This window comes from Zosterops lateralis, assembly GCF_965231275.1.
Source record: "Zosterops lateralis genome assembly, chromosome: 13".
NCBI lineage: Eukaryota > Metazoa > Chordata > Aves > Passeriformes > Zosteropidae > Zosterops > Zosterops lateralis.
The window spans coordinates 11,167,812-11,187,051 of NC_139773.1; the positions used below are offsets into that span (position 1 = coordinate 11,167,812).

General features: G+C 42.2%; 1 protein-coding gene across 3 annotated transcripts in view; it reads left to right on the plus strand.

Moving 5' to 3' along the window:
• Positions 1-2,611: 2,611 nt before the first annotated feature.
• SH3GL3 (SH3 domain containing GRB2 like 3, endophilin A3) overlaps positions 2,612-19,240 on the plus strand; it is a 42,632-nt gene continuing 26,003 nt past the window's right edge. The window contains exon 1 of one of the 3 annotated variants that reach the window (XM_083871318.1): positions 2,612-2,707. In XM_083871318.1, coding sequence (XP_083727444.1) covers positions 2,663-2,707 — 45 coding nt within the window. In that variant the 5' untranslated portion in view covers positions 2,612-2,662. Of the gene's footprint in view, positions 2,708-6,105; positions 6,126-6,444; positions 6,460-19,240 lie in introns of those variants that run through there. The other 2 variants (XM_083871319.1, XM_083871320.1) reach the window with 2 other exon arrangements.

Genomic DNA, 19,240 nt, shown 5'->3' on the forward strand with positions numbered 1-19,240 from the left:
AATTCTTGTGCCATTTCAGCAGAGACAACATGGCTGCTATCCTTGGGCTACAAGCAAGATTTTTTAAAAGAAGAAGTTGTAGACATACAGCCTTACTAAAGTTCTTTATCTAATCCAATTTTACAGCTAACAGCCAGAGCAACTCCATAATCCATTCATTCCCCTCCACAGCGATTTATCTCAAACTCCTTCCTTCTTTGCTCTGGTCCAGCCGCTCCTAAAGCCGAAGATTAGCCAAAGCTGCCTTGTCTCCCTAATTCCATAGCACAGTAAGAGCTTGCTTTAATTCCTTTTCTGGAGCTCCAAAATCCTAGTTTAGGTCTTATTTCCTCACCTGAGGTGTCTACAAATGTGTCACTAATTTAAGCCATAACTAATTTGGCCCCTGTCAGTTAACATCCTGCTGCCAGTTTCAGTTAGGGAGGAGAAACAACTGCTGAAATCAGGAGTCTGTGGTGTAATCATGTTTACTTGTAAGGAGGCCAAAAATGCTTTTTTCCTAGACACAGGTGGCACCAGATAATATGGTGATGGCAGGCTTCTTTCAAACATTTCCAAAAACCTGAAGGACTTCACCTAACAGTTTGTCTTCCAGAGCAAATCTTGTCTGGTGCTCTCCTCTTTGCTTTCTCTTCTGCCTCTCCTCTACAGAGAGTGCTTTGTCAAGTAACAGCCAGATCCTTAACTCATTATTGTGTTTGTCTTTACACTTTATTTCTTAGTGGTAGAATATTTTTTTCTAAGAACTGGGAACAGCAATTCCTTTCTCCCAAATTACAGTGTGACAACCAGTATGAAAATTCTTGTATTTTTTCTTCTTTTCTATTCTAAAGAAGTAACTCACACCCTGAAAATGTCTTTCTCTCCCAACCCAATCAAAATGCAGTGAGCATGACAGTGAGTAACAGAGAGCCCTGCTGCAGCCAGCAAAGCTTATCTCTGAACTGCTCCCCAGGTCCCTGCATAAGTTTCAGCTGAATCATAACTCCCAAGTATCCTTAGAGCCAGCCTTATCACAGAGCTTATCTTCCCCAGGACCTAAGCATCGCCTGGAATTGCTTTACCATGAAGGCAGAACCACATCTCTAATTTATATCAGCACATTCCTGATACACAGTAGTATTTCAGTATATCAGCGATAAATCCCTCATATAACAACCAAGTAAACATCTGAAACATCCTTTCAGCAGAGCTCTTTCTAGTCTATCTGCACTTCTGAGTGAGAGGCTGTGTGTGCCCTTTGGAACCCTGAGCAGCATCATTGCAGGTATGGAGTCACACCACCGAGTGGATTTTTCCTGGTGCACAGCACCAGCCAGGCATGTTCTGGACTGCTGCAAGAGCTTTCATGTTTCAAGAGCTATAATTAAATTACCACCTACAATAATAGACCTGAGGTTAATGAGCTCAGGCAGAGAGATGCTACGTTGAACCACGAGAGATGAGACAGACGCATAATGAGACATTTTCAGCCTTATTAGAAATAAGACAGATGAAACCAGGCAGCTGACTTGGCCTTTTGGTGCCAGGGCGGTGCTCCCCGGGGGCAGGGGGCTCTGTGGGTACCCAGGCGGTGCTCCCTGGGGCAGAGGGCTCTGTGGGTACCCAGGCGGTGCTCCCCACAGGCAGGGTGCCCTGTGGGTGTTGTGTGGGTGCACAGGCGGCGCTCCCCACAGTCAGAGTGCCCTTTGGGCCCCCGGGCGGCATTCCTCGAGGGCAGGGCGCTCTGTGGGTGTTATGTGGGTGCGCAGGCGGCGCTCCCCACAGTCAGGGTGCCCTTTGGGCGTCCAGGCGGCAGTGCTCCCCGTGGGCAGGGTGCTCTGTGGGCGCCCGGGCGGCGCTCCGCATAGTCACGGTGCCCTTTGGGCCTCCGGGTGGCATTCCTCGAGGACAGGGCGCTCTGTGGGTGCCCAGACAGTGCTCCCCACGGGCAGGGCGCTCTGTGGGTGCCCAGACAGTGCTCCCCACGGGCAGGGCGCTCTGTGGGTGCCCTGTGGGTGCCCAGGCGGTGCTCCCCACAGGCAGAGTGCCCTTTGGGCGTCCAGGCGGCAGTGCTCCCCGAGGACAGGGCGCTCTGTGGGCGCCCGTGCGGCGCGCCCCACACTCAACGCGCCCTTTGGGCCCCCAGGCGGCTTTCCCCGAGGGCAGGGCGCTCTGTGGGTGCCCGGGCGGCGCTCCCCGAGGGCAGGGCGCTCTGTGGGCGCCCGGGCGGCGTTCCCCGAGGGCAGGGCGCTCTGTGGGCGCCCGGGCGGCGCTCCCCGAGGGCAGGGCGCTCTGTGGGCGCCCGGGCGGCGTTCCCCGAGGGCAGGGCGCTCTGTGGGCGCCCAGGTCGCCGCTCCCCGCCGGCGCCGTGCCCTTGCCGGGCCAGCGCAGCCCCCGCCCGCCTCCCGCCGCTGTCTCCATGCGACAGCGCAGCGTGGGCGTCTCCCAGAGCTTCATTTGCATAGCCCCGCGAGTGGCCAATGGGCGGGCGCCGGCGCCGCCGTTATTTGCATGTTGGCCGGGCGGCGGCCAATGGGGCGGCGGCGGCGGCGGGGCGCGAGGAGGGCGATGCTCCCGGCGGCGCGCGGGCGGCGCAGCGCGGGGCCGGGCCGGGCGCGGGGACCTGCCGGGCGCGGGCGGCCCTGGGCCCGGGCGGCCGCGGGGCAGCGGCGGCGGGACCATGTCGGTGGCGGGGCTCAAGAAGCAGTTTCACAAAGCCAGCCAGGTAAAGGGGGCGGCAGAGGCGGCGGCGGGGCCCGGGCGGGCTTTGCTGTTGATGGGCGGTTCGCCCGGTGCCCGCTCCCGCACGAGGCGGCGGGTCCCTCCTCCGTCTGTGGCAGCATCGCCCTGGCACCGCCGGGGAGCGTTTCCCTTAGTGTCACCTCCGGGTGCTGTGCTCGTGGTTTTGCTTGTCAGCTTCCTGTGCTCTTCTCACAAGAGAAGGTTGCCCGTTCTATTCTTTTCCTTAGGGCTTCGGGTCTTTCCTTTAGTTATTAACATTTGTTATTTAGTGGTGGGTTCGTGTTCGTGTTTTGAGGCCTCAGTTTAAGCTACAGCCTGTGTGGTACCAGCTTTCCCCTAAAGAGTTCATTGTTTTGGTCTTCCACGAATTGCTGGCTTATTATCCTACCTGGAATGCCATGTATTTGTCCTGTAGAGGGTATCAGATGTTTCTAGAGTTTTCCCTCCTTTTCTGGATGCTGTACTCCTTATCCTTCTCTAGAGTGGATCTTCATCTTCTTCTGACCCCTTTATCTCTTTTCTCTTTTATATGTGCTTTGCTTTAATAGCTGGTTTCTTTTAAGAGAGAAGCACCTTTCTGCCGAGCAGGTAGACTGGCTGAATCCCATGGCAGGATGGTGCCAGTGCCAAGCCCTGCATTGATGCGGGGGCTTCAGGATGTGGCTGCAGTGGGATTCTTCCACTGAAGGTTTTTGGACATCTCAGCTGCTTTGCTTGCTCATTCCAAGTCAAAGAACTCTGTACTTCTGCTGGCTGTCATTCATAACAGTAATATCGAAATTAGTGACTGCAGCCTATTCAGTAAAATCTGACAACTGCTCTTGTCGTGGTGAGAGTGAGGAAAATAAAGGTTTATTGAGTGCTTGGCTGTCATCTTTCTTGGTCTTCCTTCAGCTATGTAGCTTGTCAGCAGCCCAAGTGCAGAATCTGCACTTTGTTTGGATACAGAGATGCTAAATATTTGTATCTAATGTTTCAGTAGTGTGCTCTCTTTCATGGAATGTACTGATCCTGAAAAATGTTGTGAATTGGTATCTTTTAGTTAACTTTCACTGTTCCTTTGAGAAAATGCTGGACCTGTAGAGTAAACAAATCCAAGGACAATTTATTAAAGATTTTGGCTTGTTTTGCATCTGATCTGCTGGTGAGTGGTGCAGCCTTTGCTGTAGTGAGCCTGTAACTCAGGAAGCAGAAGATACTTAACTGAGGAAGTTTGAGAGGTAACCACAGCAAGAATCCTCTGGTCTAGCAACTGGTAACAGTGCAGGTTACTTAATCCTGCCCAGATGTCAGGTAAACAAACAAACAAATGGATGGCTGGGATCTGATAAAGGCAGTAGTAATGGCAGAAAGGAGCTCTAAGAGTATATTGAATTTGACTGCATTTATTGGAAAGTTGTGGTATGACTTCCAATATTCAATACAGGAAGGATCTGCAATGCATAACTCAAGAATATTATTCTTCTCAGGGTGTGTCAAAGGTAAAATTTCAACTTCTTTTCAAATGCAGAACTGAGCAAGAAATTTTAAATCAGTTGATTGAAAAAGTCTTGTTATGGAAATGTGTTTAGTAGGAAATTAAAGTTCAGGAATAAGATGCTGGAATTTTTGTGGGGTTTTTTTTGGTTTTTTTTTTTTTTTTTTTGGTACATAAGGAACAGACACTTCTTAAGAGCTCATTCTGTAAGAATTCAGAAAATATACTGGGCAAAATTGTAGTGCGAAAATAACAGAAGAAGTAGCATATATATATATATATATATGTGTATAGTGGATCAAAACAGCCATGTCTAAAAAATGAAACTGCTTATCTCTGACACAGACACAGTCATGGCTGGATGTATAAAGTTGTTGAACTAACAAAAATAGGATGGAGCATGAAAAATGGAAACACTGGGATTCCATCTTTTAGAAGAATTCTTTTACAAAATGCTAAATGCTAAAATGCAGAGAGTGAGGTATTTCTCTACAGAAGACTTCTTAGATTTCCAAGTACTGTGGGATCACTTAGGGAGAGACAGACCTTTGTGTATTGAGTGGATGAAAGATGCCAATGGTATCTGTTAACAGCAGAGACAGGCATTGCTTGGGGAGAGAATGAAATTAATTCCTTTAGTGTTCCCAAAGGAGAATGGGGGCAGATGACAAAAACTGGCAAATGTCCCAGAGGACATTGAGGAATACTGGAGGGAATGAGACTACTGTCAGGACATGTGATTAAGGAATAAGAATAATATCTGAAAGTTGACAGAACCTAAGGATAAAATTCTGAAGGCTGAAGCAAGTGTAGTAAGACAGTCTGCATTTAACAGTTCATTCAGAAATGTGAATAAATACCAAAAAAGTGACAAGACACATATATACTATTTCCATGCTAAAGTAGACTTCTGATCAATGGAAATAAATTACAATTCTAAATGAAATACAGACTAGTATAGATTCATAGTTATAAAATATTAAGTAAAATAAATTGAGTTATTCTAAACTCTGGTCTTACTAAACAACTGAACTTTTCTGCAAAAGAACTGCATTTTGTTCTTGTAAAAAGCCTGTGTGTCTTTATGTAGGGCTTTTTTTGTTGAGTAGTGGCGGTTGACTAGTGATCACCTCTGTGTGTAGGCTTAAATTCTAAGTGCAAGAGTCCACGAAAACAAAAATTACTTATGATTTTATACATGCAGTTGAGGCTTCTGGGATATTTGTCTGGTGCTTGTCCGCTTGGTTTGTCTGAAGTTACAGTTCAGTAACTTTGCTTTATGGAAGGTCAGCAACTAACTTTTTACAGTTACTAATGCCCTTCCCAAAATCAGGCATGACAAGCTATTGGAAACTTGGTTGGTGTAGTAAAAAGTCGCCATGGGTCTGTCTGTTTGTAATCCAGTAATTCATGAGAAGTGTTTGGATAGTTTTCCCCTAGAAGTTTTTAGCCAGTTGTGGTTTTTTTCACTGAAAATTGCAAGTTTGTTGGTTTTCAATGAAGTGTCAGGCAGTGAAGTTTAGAAGACCACTCTTGTGTTATGGTGTCTGTTGAAATTTCTGCAGTGAGGTGTGTGCCCCAGAGTGAGTAGTTTGAGCTGTTTTTCTGTACATTCCAGTACATAAAGCTGCAGTGCTGCTCCATTATCTGTCCCCCTAATGATTGCTTGCCCTGGTGTCACGGAATGGATAGACCCAGACCTTGGATGTGTCTCAAAGTTTGTGTGTCTGTTATGTGGTGATAACACTCTTCATGTTATTAGAATTTTCTTTACTGTGTTTTCTACTTGGGTTGTAAGTTTAAATGGAAGTTCTTTAATTGAAAGTGACCTGCAATGAGGATCACTTCCATTCTCTCCATTAAATATCAGTGATGATTCCTTGAGTAAAGCTCATTTGACTCATGAAATACCAAGCAGAACCTGGTAAGTGTCTTACCACCTCTCACTGGCTGATAAGCAAGGGCAGGCTGTTTCTCAGGGCTGAATAATTCATGTGCAACTCCCATGAAGTTCAGCTTTTTCTTTAATGTATTTTCAAATATAATCTTTTAAATCAAGTTTTGTGGAGTTGTGATTGCATTGAGAGTTTTTGTCCTGTCACTTTCAGGCTCTGCCAGATCTGATCTGTTTTCCTGTTTTCAGTTTGAAAGCCTTTGAGGTCGGTGTGTGTGTCTCTGCCTGCTGGTTCTGCAGGCCTTGTTCTCATGGTGGTTGTGCATGTGGGATAACCCAGGTGGTGGGAGGACTGCATCTTCTGGTGAGTGCTGGGAGTATTTTTAGAGTTTAGGAAAGCAGGAAGCACAGATAGTGAATAAGAAAGCCTTAATAGGTATTAGGTGCATTTCTAATTTCTGCTGTGATCTAAAACTGCAGCCAGGCTAGGATCCCTGGGTAAAGATATGTGATCTTTTCAAAGGATTTGGAGGCTGCTGAGTTCAGAACCTCACTCCCTTAGCGTGCTTTGAAAGCTCAGCCATGATACTGGCATAGGAAATCTGCTGTTGAGTTTGAATTCACACATTTTTAAATGTATTTTTAAAATTAATTGTAGCTGAAGGCTGTGTAGAGAAGTAGTTTCACTCTCAACAGCTTAGTCATGTATTTCTCAGGCTTAGTTTCTCAGACGTAGTGGAAAGTAATGCTTTTCTGAGAAAACAGAACTGCCAATATTTACAATTGTTGTGAATGTCTTATTTGTAATGTGGTCATCAACAGCTACTGCAGCCTCTGCAGACTGGGTTCTTAACCTTCTCCTATTGTCAGTGAAGAAAGAAAGGCTCCAAGAGAGTGCGAATCAGGAGCTGGTTCTATTGTCTACAGATAGAGCCTAAGGGGAAGCAGATTTTCTAACCAAAACAACCAAAATCTGTTACTACATTTTGCTTTCTGAAAGTGATTTAACCTAGTCTAATAAATATATAAATAATATGCTCTCTGTTTTGATTTCTTATGTATCCTCAAAGGCATTTGTCTTTTCAAGTTCTGCAATTTTTAAGCAGTTTTTAAATGTCCTTTTTCTGTTTTTTAATTTTTTAAGAACTTTCAGCTATCACCTACAGTTGCATGGATGCTACTTCCTATCTCCCTGATTTGTGCTTTTTCTCCATTGATTTATGTGGCATTTTGATCCAGTCTGTTGGAGTGAAGACCAGATCAGAATCAAGACCACCTTGTTCTTGTTCCCCAGACAGAAAAAGTTGTGTGCTTGGATTTTGTTGTTAAGTTATTAGGGGTGGTGGTGGTGTTTTTTGGTGATTTTTAATTTTTTTTTTTTAGTTCTCTAGACTATTTTTCTTTTCTGTTATGTTGTAGATACTAGCCTAGACATAATATTTAAGCCTTTTTTAGAGTCCATGTTGACATTGAGTTGATACACAAAAACTTCAATCACACAAGTGCTTGATAGCAAAGGAAGTTCTTTGGTAAACTTTATACGAAGAGAACCCAAACTTGACAGTGAGACATGAGAGGAAACTTTATTGCCCACATTCAGCTATATTTATTTCTTAGGACTATAAGCTGTTGTCATACAGTCTGTTAGAGATAGTCCTTTCACATCCAGTGTGAATTGGACATGATAAATCCATGGCAGTAGTACAGAGAAAGCTTCTGTCCTTTTCCTAATTTTATTAAGTAATTGGATTTACTTTTCTTCAAATCTTACAGAATTGTGGAAGAAGGACAGTGGTGAAAAGGACATTACAATTTAGTTTTTTGTCTGTTTTAAAATGAATAATTGTACTTCTGCAGTTGTATTTATGAGCTGCTAAGGTAGCCTGGCAGTAAGGCAGCAGTGTAGCAAAAAGAAAATGTGAGTGCTTCAGTTAGCATATGTACAAGTTAGCAGAAGGTAGAGGTCATATGCTCTGCAGCCTTTAACAATGCAGCTCCCAAAGCCTGCAACAGAGGGATCATAATGCAGTAGCTTGGAAACCTAGCAGAGATGCAGCTGCAATTTGGAAGGAGGTTATTTATATTTTACACATGAAATATTTATATATGAAAGTCTGAATGGCGTTGCAAAAGAATAGAGTGGCATAATAGAATGGGAGCTGAACTTTCTCCTTGAATTCATCTCCTTTTATAGCTTGGCTTTGCTGTAGAGTTTCTCAGGCATCCTGAAAGTTCGAGTGAGAGCTGGCACTCCATCCCAAACTCCTGCTGTTGCCTGAGTCACTGCGGCACATGCTGGGTAATACATTGCAGTGCAGGCTCCTGAGAATCCTGCAATGCTGAAAAACAAACTGCCAAGTGAAACTCAGCAGCAACACTGCATTGAGATTTTCTTCAGCAGCACTTGGAGTTACTTGAAGTTGTGCATCTTCACTTCCTGTAAACATGCATGTAATTCAAATATAAAATGCATTCCATTCTGCATAGCTTCTGTAAAAACTGTATAAAACCCAGAGTTGGTCTTAGAATTATGTTGTTAGGGACAAAATACTTCTGTTTATGTTAATACCTGTTTCACCCCAGTTTATTGCCATAGTCTAATTCTGTATTGTGCTGAGATCTCATTGTTGGTCTCTTTTCTGTTCTTGGAGACGAAGGCACTGCTGGAGTTTTATGACTAGTTGAGAGTTGAAGCTGTGGTTTTAACAATGCTTTTCACAAGTCCACTCAGAAAAGAGCTATTCAGATGTCAGGTTACACCTTCAGTTCGATTTTCCAGAGCCCCAGTGTCCTTTCACTCTGGACATGTTTCTGTTATCCAAGTTACTAAGAGTTTTATGCATTGATGGGAGAATGTACCAGTTAATTTCCTGCATCATCTCAGATAGCAGCAGCTGTGCACGTGAAACACAAAAATAACTTAGCCTTACATACTTGATATTCAAAGGACAATGCCAAGCCCTCTGAGGAGAATCAATTCTGTTTCTTTACTACCCTAATTAAGGTGCATTTTTGATACTGTACTCGTGTTTAATGAACTGTAATAGCTACAGCGAAATTAGTCTGGTTAACATGACTTAAGAATCAGGACTCAAAGGAAATCAAGGGGTTCTGAAATTCTGTTTTCTGTTATTGCCACTGTTTCTGTTCTTATGCAGTCAGGTTACAGATCTGAGGTGAAAAAGAAGAGAAGGTATTTTTTAAATTAGAAGAATTTTTCTTAACCAAGCAGAAAAAGAAATAAAATACAAAAAACAAGTGTTAATGGTCCTAGGTAGTAACAGCTCCTTTATTCCCTTCTGAGTGTTTTGCAAATGCTGCTAGGTCTTACTGTTCTCATTTTTTTTCTTAGAGATGCCAATAAATATAGTAGAAAATGACATGAGTTCAAGGATAAAGAGACTGAAAGCTTGGCAAGGCTTGGCAATACCTTTACTGTATTTAATACCCCTCTGGGATGGGCAAGCAGTCTTTTAGAAGCTGGGATTTTTGTGTAATGATATCTCCTCAGCAGAGAATGAGTGTGTGTGTGTGTGAGAGAGAGAAATGTACTCAGTGCCATAAACAAAATGTTGGATTGGGAGTCATGAAGTCAGTGTTTTGATTCAAAATTACGATTTTGCCTTTTGCAATCCTGTTGAGAGAGCTAGAAAGTGAAATTTGGTGCCTGTGCCATCTGTGTGGTCAGGGAATGCCATGAACACGGGAACGCTTTGTCTTTCCTTCCTGCGGAGAATGTAGCACCTGCCAGCTTGGCATCTGGGTCACAGTAGATGTGTGCGAGGTGAGGGGGGAAGGAGACCCATTAAATGAGGAAATTGGTAGTCAAGGACCTTTCATCAGTTCAGAACCAGCAGTTCTAGTATGCTTTTCTGAAATTTCTTCCAAATAAAATAATAATTTTAAAGATCTTAGGATGAATTCTGTGGTGTGATCTGCTTGGATGACTGCCTGAGGCACTGGAACATAGCAACTGTTACTTACCTTTAAGGTTAACTGTTATCATTTTATGGCTTCAGCTTCTGAATAGTCTCTGCTTGTTTTTTTTTCTCTCTAAGTTGTAGTAACTACCTAGGATTCAAAGGGCCATATCTACTGCTTTGTTTTGTATGGAGAATGCCACAACCATGGCATTTTCATTTTGAGTTTGATGATTTAGAGTGGCCCTTCAGTGATCTCTTTAGCTGTGGTTAAAGGTTTCTGTTTCATGGGACTTGGCTTGTTTTGCTACTGATGGATGTGTTGTCCTTTTTGGAGGAATTTCTTGCTACAAAGCCAGGTGCCCCCCCCGGAGGAGGACAGAGCCTTTTGACCTCATTTGCACCAGTGCTTTATAGCTCCTTGGGGAATTGTGCAGGGGTCTGTATTCTGTGTGTAAATTATACTTGGAAGTTATTTCAGTTTTCTCTGTCATTTGTTTAATTTGATAACAATGGAAGTGAATTCTGTGTGCATGCTGAGGGAAGCTCTTTTCTGTCCCCATGGATGAAGTCAGTGGTGCATTTCTGCAGTGCTGCTCTTAGTACTAGAAAGAAGAGTGCCTTGTGGAGATTCAGGACAGTGTGTGTCTTTCTTAGAAATGGAGCTGAGGAGCCCTGTTATCACCAGTTGTTATCCCCAATTGCATTTGTGTTTGTGGTGTTGTGTGTAACAATGTCTTGCTGCCTAAAACCACTGGCATGTTTTGAAATGGAGTTATGAAAACAAAGCAAAAATGTACAGTAACTTCCTTTCCAAACTAGTCGTGGTGAACAAAGTGATGAAATGAAGATTGTGGGTGTTTTCCTTCACTTTTCACTGCCATACATGGAGGTTTTCTATTAAGTGAATGAAAGGAACATGGATTATAGCAAACTTTCTGACACAAGAAAGTGCTTGGGACTTGTTTGTTCCATTTAGGTTCCAACTCATGATGAGCACAGGTTGCATTAGCAAAGAGTAATATATCCTTAAGTTCTTTCTTTTTTTCCCATGGGTAGTGTTTCTAAGGGCCTCCATGGGTCCTACATAAGTCAGCAGGGCTACTGGGAGCACGTTGATGGATTTTTCAAAATATTTGAAGGATGAGACTTGTAAGACCATTAAAAATTCAGTTGCGTTTGTAGTAGACCCAGGAACTGGAAGCACATTGCTTCACAGTGCTCTGATGCTGGATGTGAACTTAGACTTGGGAAAACTGTGAACTAAAATGCCTTAAAAAGAAAAAGGAAATAAACAAACAAACAAGAAACCCTTCAAGCAGCACAGACAATATGCTTTCTGATTCAAAAGGAAAGTGTGCAATCCATGTACAGCAGAACCAGGTGGATTGCCTTGAGTAGCAAGTACTGGGGGCTGACTGTGTGGCAGAAGAATGTGGGTGTTTCACACTGTACCAAAAGCACAGGAAGCTACAGGACTGGCAGCTCAGATAAGTAGGAATGATGCCATTTAAATCAAAATAATGTGCAGTAAAAAGTAAGGGTAGGAGAAGGAGTTCTCAGTCCATTTTAGAGTGATTTAAAATCCACACAGCTTGTCTAAGTGTTAAAACACGTAAGCAGCAGTTTAATAACATTGAAGGACAAATTTCTAACTTGATTATGTGGAATGGGATTCTGTAAGAATTACTGTCTGGAAAGTAGTTTCTGAAAGAGCAATAAACAGATTATTTGTCACTTTTCATGCATAAAAAGTAGACTTGCTGATAAACATGCAGACTTGGTGATGAGAAATAGCATGCTAATGTGAGGTGAAGTTAATTCTAAAGCAAATCAACTTAAAATTACAATTTTTGACTGTTGGTGTATCTGGCTGTGTACAGCTTCTGTTGACAGTCTTGTTGTGCTTCCCCTGCACAGCTCGCCTGGGGCACTGTAGTGAATGATGTTGACCACATTTTTACTGGTAATGGATTCACTAAAACTGTCACTTTAAATGGCATTGCCAAGGAAGTTTTTACTTTAGATAAATATGTAGTCGTTTAGTAACTTTTAAAACCAATACTCCTAAATATTTGCAACATATCTTTTAGTGTTAGCAGCTCTTGAACTTTGACAAATTTAAAAATATTTCGCCCAAATAAGCTTTGAGCTTAAAGCTTTAAGTCACTGTTGGAAGTGCTCACATCTTGTCTGTGTTATTTCTCCTGTAGTTAGTCTGCATTCATGCTTAAAACTATTTGCCAAGAAATTACTAAGACTCAAATAAACTGCTTTTGTGTTGCATGTAAATGAACAGGTGTGACTTCAGCAAAGGTGATGTGAGTATATTCTGGCTTTACAGAAATCAGATTAGGTTATCCATGACTTACCCTGCTCTTTGACAGGGCTCTCTGACATCGGTTGTGTGTAAGTGATATTTCTAATCATGCATGTGGACATTGAAGATATGTAAGGGCTTGGTGTCCTAATAAGGTGGCCCAATGCATTCAGCCTTAAAAAAAAAAAAAAAAAGGAGAGAGAGAGAGAAATTTCAAATCAGCTGATTTGTATTTAAATGGATTTTCAGTAAAGCCGTGGAATAAGCAGAAATCTCTGGTGGTGGAAATGCAGGCGGGCAGTTGGGTAGACATGAATTATGCAGTGCAGTTACATGTTTTAGGAAGAAAAAAATATTTACATGTTTTAAGAATTTTAATTTCTTCTTTTGCAAAAGAAGGCTATGATCTTTGTATTGCTTGATCTGTCCTATTTGACAAACTAGGGTTTTTGGTATTTTTTTGTTTCAAATGGTGTGAAAGAAATGCCAACAACAGCATGTTACTCTCACAGAAAAATGGTGCAATTGGCTATTCTAGAGCAACTCTAACCTAGTCAGACTTCCTGCAGGACCCACCCATAAGGTGCCACACTGGGGTATGGTTACAGTAAGTTGTAAAATACTTGTGCAGCTTTACATCCGTGGATGAGTCTGTACTGAAAGCTGACTAGACCCTCCTGAGTTCAGCCCTGTGCTGCAGTCAGTGATGTATTTAATGCTAACTTTTGCAAAAGCCAGTGGGAGCCATCCTCTTGAATATTCTAGGGTAGTTTAACCTGAGAAAAGAGTGAAGGATCCAGTTTTCTGGGTTTAATTCCAGGGCATTGCGCTGGAACTGGTCACATAATGTTCTGGGAACATGAAGTATATTCAGTTCCTCTTAGGAGCTATGAATCAGAGTCGTGCTCTCTTCCAGAACTATGACTGACAATATGCCAACATTCTCTAGAACAAGGCAGAGCATAGATTTTCACTAGACTGGTGGCAAGTGCAGTGCTCAATATGAACAGAAATGAAGAGGTATTGATTGGACAAGGTAATGTAAAGCATAGTGATTTAGAGCACTGAGGTAATTAAAGTCAGACCCCCTCATTGTACACGCACTTTTCCACTGCATGTGCAGGAAGGATGTTTTTGCTGTCAGCTTTAACAGCTGGATGCCATCAGATGCAGCATAAAGTTTCATGGTAACTTGTATCACCCTAAATCTAGGCTGTGGTAGCCTTGCTCTGCCTTCAGGGTAAGGTCCTGTCCACCTCCTTGAGTCAGCTCTGGGTGCTTGTGTGATCACACACACTGAGCTGTTAGAGGCAGCTTATCCCTTTCAAAATCAACCCAGCTCCAATGTGTGAGCAGCTTTCAGGTGGATTAACCCACTGAAGAGCTCACAGCACACAAGGGTTGCTACTACGAGTGCAAGGGAAATGGAGGGAATGTCTCGACAGGGATGAAAAGGATTTAGAGAAGGCTAAGCAGCTGTGGAAAAGTACCTTAATCATTATTAGAATGTTTTGTTCAGACAGTAGAATAAACTCTGCTTTGTAAGGGATTTGTATCTCACAGGAGTTCTGAATGATGAGCCCACAAGGAATCTCTGCTACCGGCTCACCCTGGGTTAATGTGGTGATTGTGATAATATATCAGGAGAGGGCAAAAAGATCTATGTCTAATCCAGCAAGCCTGGAATCCAAACAGGACAACTGAGGGGTTTAGGTGAAATGGTGATCAACCTGGATATAGGTAAAAGCAAAGTTCCTCCATTGAAAGCAGTGCCCCAAGCTCTGTGAGGGCTTACACAGTGAGACCTGAGAGGCCTCAGCCAGACTTCAGTGAAGAACAGAATGCTGTTGAAAGAGAGGGAGAACACTTTTCTTAAATGGAGGAAAGAGTCCCTTTATTTCAAAGGAGAGGAGTGTCTGGGGAAGGAAGTTCTGCTCAGTTGGAGGAAGTACTACTGGGACAAATGATGTACAACAGAGACACAAGTTAGGGTGATGTTGTTAAAGGTAGCAAGAGGCAAGCTAATCAGTAAAAAATGTGGTGTAACTTCTGTTCTTTCAATACTCTGGGCAAAACAGAACGTTTTAAGGGACTTCTTTGACAATTACTTATTAGCATGTGTAAGAGCAATTTCTAAATATAGTCATGAGAGACATCCAATATAGAAACATCTTAAATCACATAGGAGTGAGGAGTAAGAAGATAATAAGAAAGGTTTTCATATTATTTGGAAAGGAAATGTGTAAAGGGATTATTTAAATCTCTGATTTTAAGGATTTTGGTTTATAGTACAATCACCCTTTCTCATGTTTGCAGTGGGTATATATGAGCATGTCAAAAGGAAGCCGCACCTTCCTTACAAGAACAGGGAACAACTTCAGAAAGGGGGATTGTTTTAAGGCCAAATCAGAATGGTATTGCTGCCAAATGAAATTTTGCACTTGGAACTTGTGGAGGGAGAAAGAAGTGTTAATGTGGTAACAGGCAGTGGAATGCACACAGTGTGTAACTTGTATTCACAGCTCCAACTCTTCTCCATGCAGAGGAAAGAGGATGAAATATTGCCCAGTTGTACCTGAAACGAGATGCTGAAAGAGAGGCAGGAAATAGTTCTAACAGGCACTGAGGTGCTGCTTGTCCTGGTCACCCTGAGGAGGATGGGCTGTCTCTGTGGGATGCACCCACTACCTCCACTTGTCTGCAGTGCTCATGCACATCCTGTCTCATTATATTGGCTGGACAAGCAGCTGCGAATGTAATGAGATGGAAAACCATAGTTTAGAATAAAACCCCCTAAAATTTATTTTTCAAAGAAATTCAGAATTTTTTTTTTTAAACGAAAGTTTGGAACTGAATGAGAAGTTAGTGAAACTGAAAAGTGAGGAAGGATAATCACTACAGGAATCTTTTTATGGCCCTTTGATGGTTTTACATTTCTCTTTTTAGGCTATGCTCACTTTCACAAACAAGATTTTAAACAATTTAGGGCACAGTATTTTAGAATGAAATATGGAAGTAAAAGTGTGATTCTGTCAGCATGGAGATTCATGGTTTCAGGTATGTCATTGTTCTTGGCTATTTGAACTCTTGTATCATTTAATTTAAATTGCTGTCAGAGACTTTAGTGTAGTCAGGTTTCCTCATTAAAAGCACCTGCATCTTTTCTGCTGGAAAGAGCACAGTCTTGAGTCTGACACTGTTACGTGTTTCTTTTAGTAGGCTTGCAGAACAAATAATGTGTCTGTGTCCAAAAATTTAAATAGGTTAGTTTATTACATTTGAATTCTTACAAAGATGTTTTCCCTTAGAGATGTGTACAGTAATGATGACTTTGAATTTCTAGATGTATAAATGCATGTGTAAGCATTACTGTTGAGCTCTTTAGGAAACAGTGGAGGTTTGTCAGGAGGAGTTCAAGGTTTTGCAGTACAAAGTAGTTTTTGTTGTACAATACATGTGCTAAAGAATAGCTGTAGCTGACAAGTTGGACTAAAATGCTCAGTAATAGTGTGATGTGTCACTGCCTGGTGCGAAATGAGTCACTCTCTATAGAAATGCAAAATCACATTATAGAGTCTAGGGTCTTGTACTTGATTCATATATGGACAAGACTGTCCTTTGTCCATGATACTGGTTTTCTTCAATATCTGTATGCATCTAATTTAAGCCCATAGACAGCATTGCATTGATGTATGTACCATCTCATGCTAATGATCTGTTTGATTGGTGCCATTTGATTCCATTTTCTCAGGATTCAGTATCTTACTCTCTCCTTTTTTGATACTTTTTACGATTAGATTAAAGACTAAGTATAGTTGTGAAACTGGAGTGGCTCTTTTGTCATATGCAGAAATACTGGCCTCAGAGCTGTCTTCATTTGGGCTTGCTTCAGAACAATTGTTTATGTTCTGATTGAACAGTTGCACTAAGTAGAAAAAATCATTTAATGCTGCTTGGAAGGGCCACATTTGAAGCCATCAAAGGGCAGTGGGAAATCTTCCTGTGCAGAGAATTGGAACAAGTCTGGAGAAAGCACTAGAAAGTTACTGGAGCTCTGTGGTTTATGCAGTGGCATAGAGATGAAGGCCTTTATTTAGGAATATGATTTATGTTGAATTTGTGTCTGGATTTTGCCACAAATTGGATTTACAGACAAGGAGGAGTGGGTGGTGTGTAGGTAACTTGAAAAACTGAGTTTGCCATGGGGTGGACACAGTTTCTGGAAGGCACTTCTCAGTGGTTTTGCTGCCTCCAAAGTTCAGTAGCTACCAAAGGCATCAGGTGTAAAAGCACTGTGGTTTAGAAGTGTCTTTGTGAAGCCTGTGTTTCTTGCTTTTTCATCCCACTGCTGTGGTTAAGCAGTTAAACTGAAAATTGCAGTGTTAGTGGGTACACTTAGAAAGCCAGTGTAGTTACCTGGAAACAATGCCAAGTCTGATAGGGATTTCAAGTTTAAAGCATTTAAGACTTTAGACAATCACTGTGTGTCTCAGAATTACAGACCTAGAAGCAGTGGCTGTGCCCCAGTTCAGCTGGTTTAAGAGCCTAGTGGTAAAATTTCAGGATAATGATATTACTGTAGCAGATTGTCTGGGTAAGTTAATAACAAGTTCCATTAATCACTGGGTGGTCCAGCTCATTTGTGAAGAGACCATGGGGGAGCAGAGGGGGAAGAATTGTGTTTGAATTGTTCTTTATTGGAGCAAGCACTGGGCCACTGCCATTGTTCTAGGTCTCTGTGGCTGGAATCAAGTGTCTGCTTTGTGACAACTGCTCTTCTTTCCTTTAGATGTACAACACATTTCCTTTGACATTGTTCAGTGGCTAATGTTTAAACTCTGTGCTAGTGGTTAAAAAAATTAGGGATGTGTGTAATTAGGAAGTGGAGAAAGCTGCTTTGTGTTATGGAAAAGAAATAAAAAACACTTTTTACAACTACAGTGGAGGGTCCTGACATAATTATCTGCATGTGATTCCTGATTGCTTAGTATTTTTCTCTCAAAAAACATCATAAAGAAAATGATCTCAAAACAAATGCTGTATGTGTTATAAGAGACAGGACTTAGCCTTTTAGGTTTATTAAGTGGTGGAATACATTCCTTTAAACATTTTCTGCTACAATTATATTAAACATTCTGTATGCTTCTAGCTCATGTATTTGACATTACCTGGTAGAGCTTAGGTCTCACCTGAAGCTTAAATCAAAAAATATTTTGCTGCTGACAAGTCTGAAGGGAGGAGGAGACTCAAGTCCCATTTATAAAATGAAGGGTTTAATACATGCTGGTGATATTTTGTCCGAGTGACAGATTTCTAATCAAAAGGCTTTACTCTTGCAGGTGGTTTAGAACCGAGGTGTATTGTGTCTTCTGAGCCTCTCAGTACTTTATAAGCCATTTGGCAAGTGCTCACAGTCAGTGCATCAGGTGATGCTTATCTGTTGTGTTCTAAAGTTCAGGTGTCCGGGCATCTAAGGGAAAGTGCTTGTGTAATTTAAAGGCAGAAGGTCAAACTTAATGAAATGTGGAGTCATAAAGGGTGCATATCTATGTGATAGGAAGCAAAGCTGATAGAAAGTGGGTTTTCAAGGAAAGGTTTATTGCAACCCTCCTTGAAAGCAAAGGTAGTTTTTATCTCTTTCTGGCTGTTTTCTTCCTGCTCCTTTTGTTATTTTCTGTTTCTCAAAATAACAGCAAGTACATGATCTTCTCTCGGCTGTTCTCTACAGTATTTCTGTCCTAGGACTCTTTATTCTTTTAACCTTGAGTTGAAATCATAAATTACCAGGATAAACCAGTCTTGTACTTTGATAAAAGAACATGAGTGTGTACCAATAAATGACTTCTGAACAGAGCACTGAAGAGAACAAAAGTATATGCATCTCTTGATGGGAACAGAAAAGAGACATTAGCACGGAAAAGGGAAGGAGGGGCTGGCTTGGAGAGAGAATATTTAGGATGGAAAGAATTCTTATCGTTGTAGATGCACAAAGTAACTGGTCACTCTAAAATGTTTCATTTTCTGCCTAAGTATCATCTCTCTAAACAATTTATCAAGGCACTGCTCCTAGGCGTGGGAACATTTTTTTTTACACTTATACAACAAAAATGGAACAACAGCTGGACAATTCGTGGTCCCTCTGAGTTGGGCTGAGCATTGGACAAACATTATGTTTAGACCTTTTTCTGGACAAAGTGTGTGTGTGTATGAGATTTGCTCAGGTTTTGGGCAGGCCTCACATCCAGCAGAGGTGGAGAGAAGTGTTATGGTAGAACAAAATGGAAACTGAGAGAAACCTGAGGCAAAGAGAGGTAAGTGATAATGAGGGGTGAGACAACTGAGAGAAAAACAAACTAAATGGAAGCAGTGCTCGTGAAAAGAGACTAAAATGAAAAAAGAAACATTCTAAGGTACCAGTGATGAGTAGGTGAGGATGAAACATTTCTCAGGATGCACGAGTGGCTTAACTTCTCTGTGAGAGAGAAAACTTACACAGCTTAGTAGAAATAGTCAAGAGCTAGAAATACTCAAGAGATTGGCCAGAGTGACAGCTCTGCACTCCAGTCCTGCAAGGTGAGGTGGGCACACTCAGAGCACTGCCAGGAAAACCTGATGCAGGAGCTGAGAGCTTGAACAGAGCTGGGAGTAATGCAATCAGTGTCAGTGGCAAAGTGATTTCCTTGTTCTATCCTTCCCTCCTCCTTGTTGCAGTTTTTGAGCACCAAGGCACTCTTCTCTTTCTCAGTCTCAGAGATATGATACCCTAACAAAGAGCAGGCTTTGTCCTGGTATTTGAACCTTGGCATTGATTTACCCTTGATGGGCCAGGGGAGCATCAGTTTCACTGTCTCTCTCCCAGGAAGGCAAGCGGTGTTTGTACTTCAGCCTTGCAGAGGAGCTTCAGC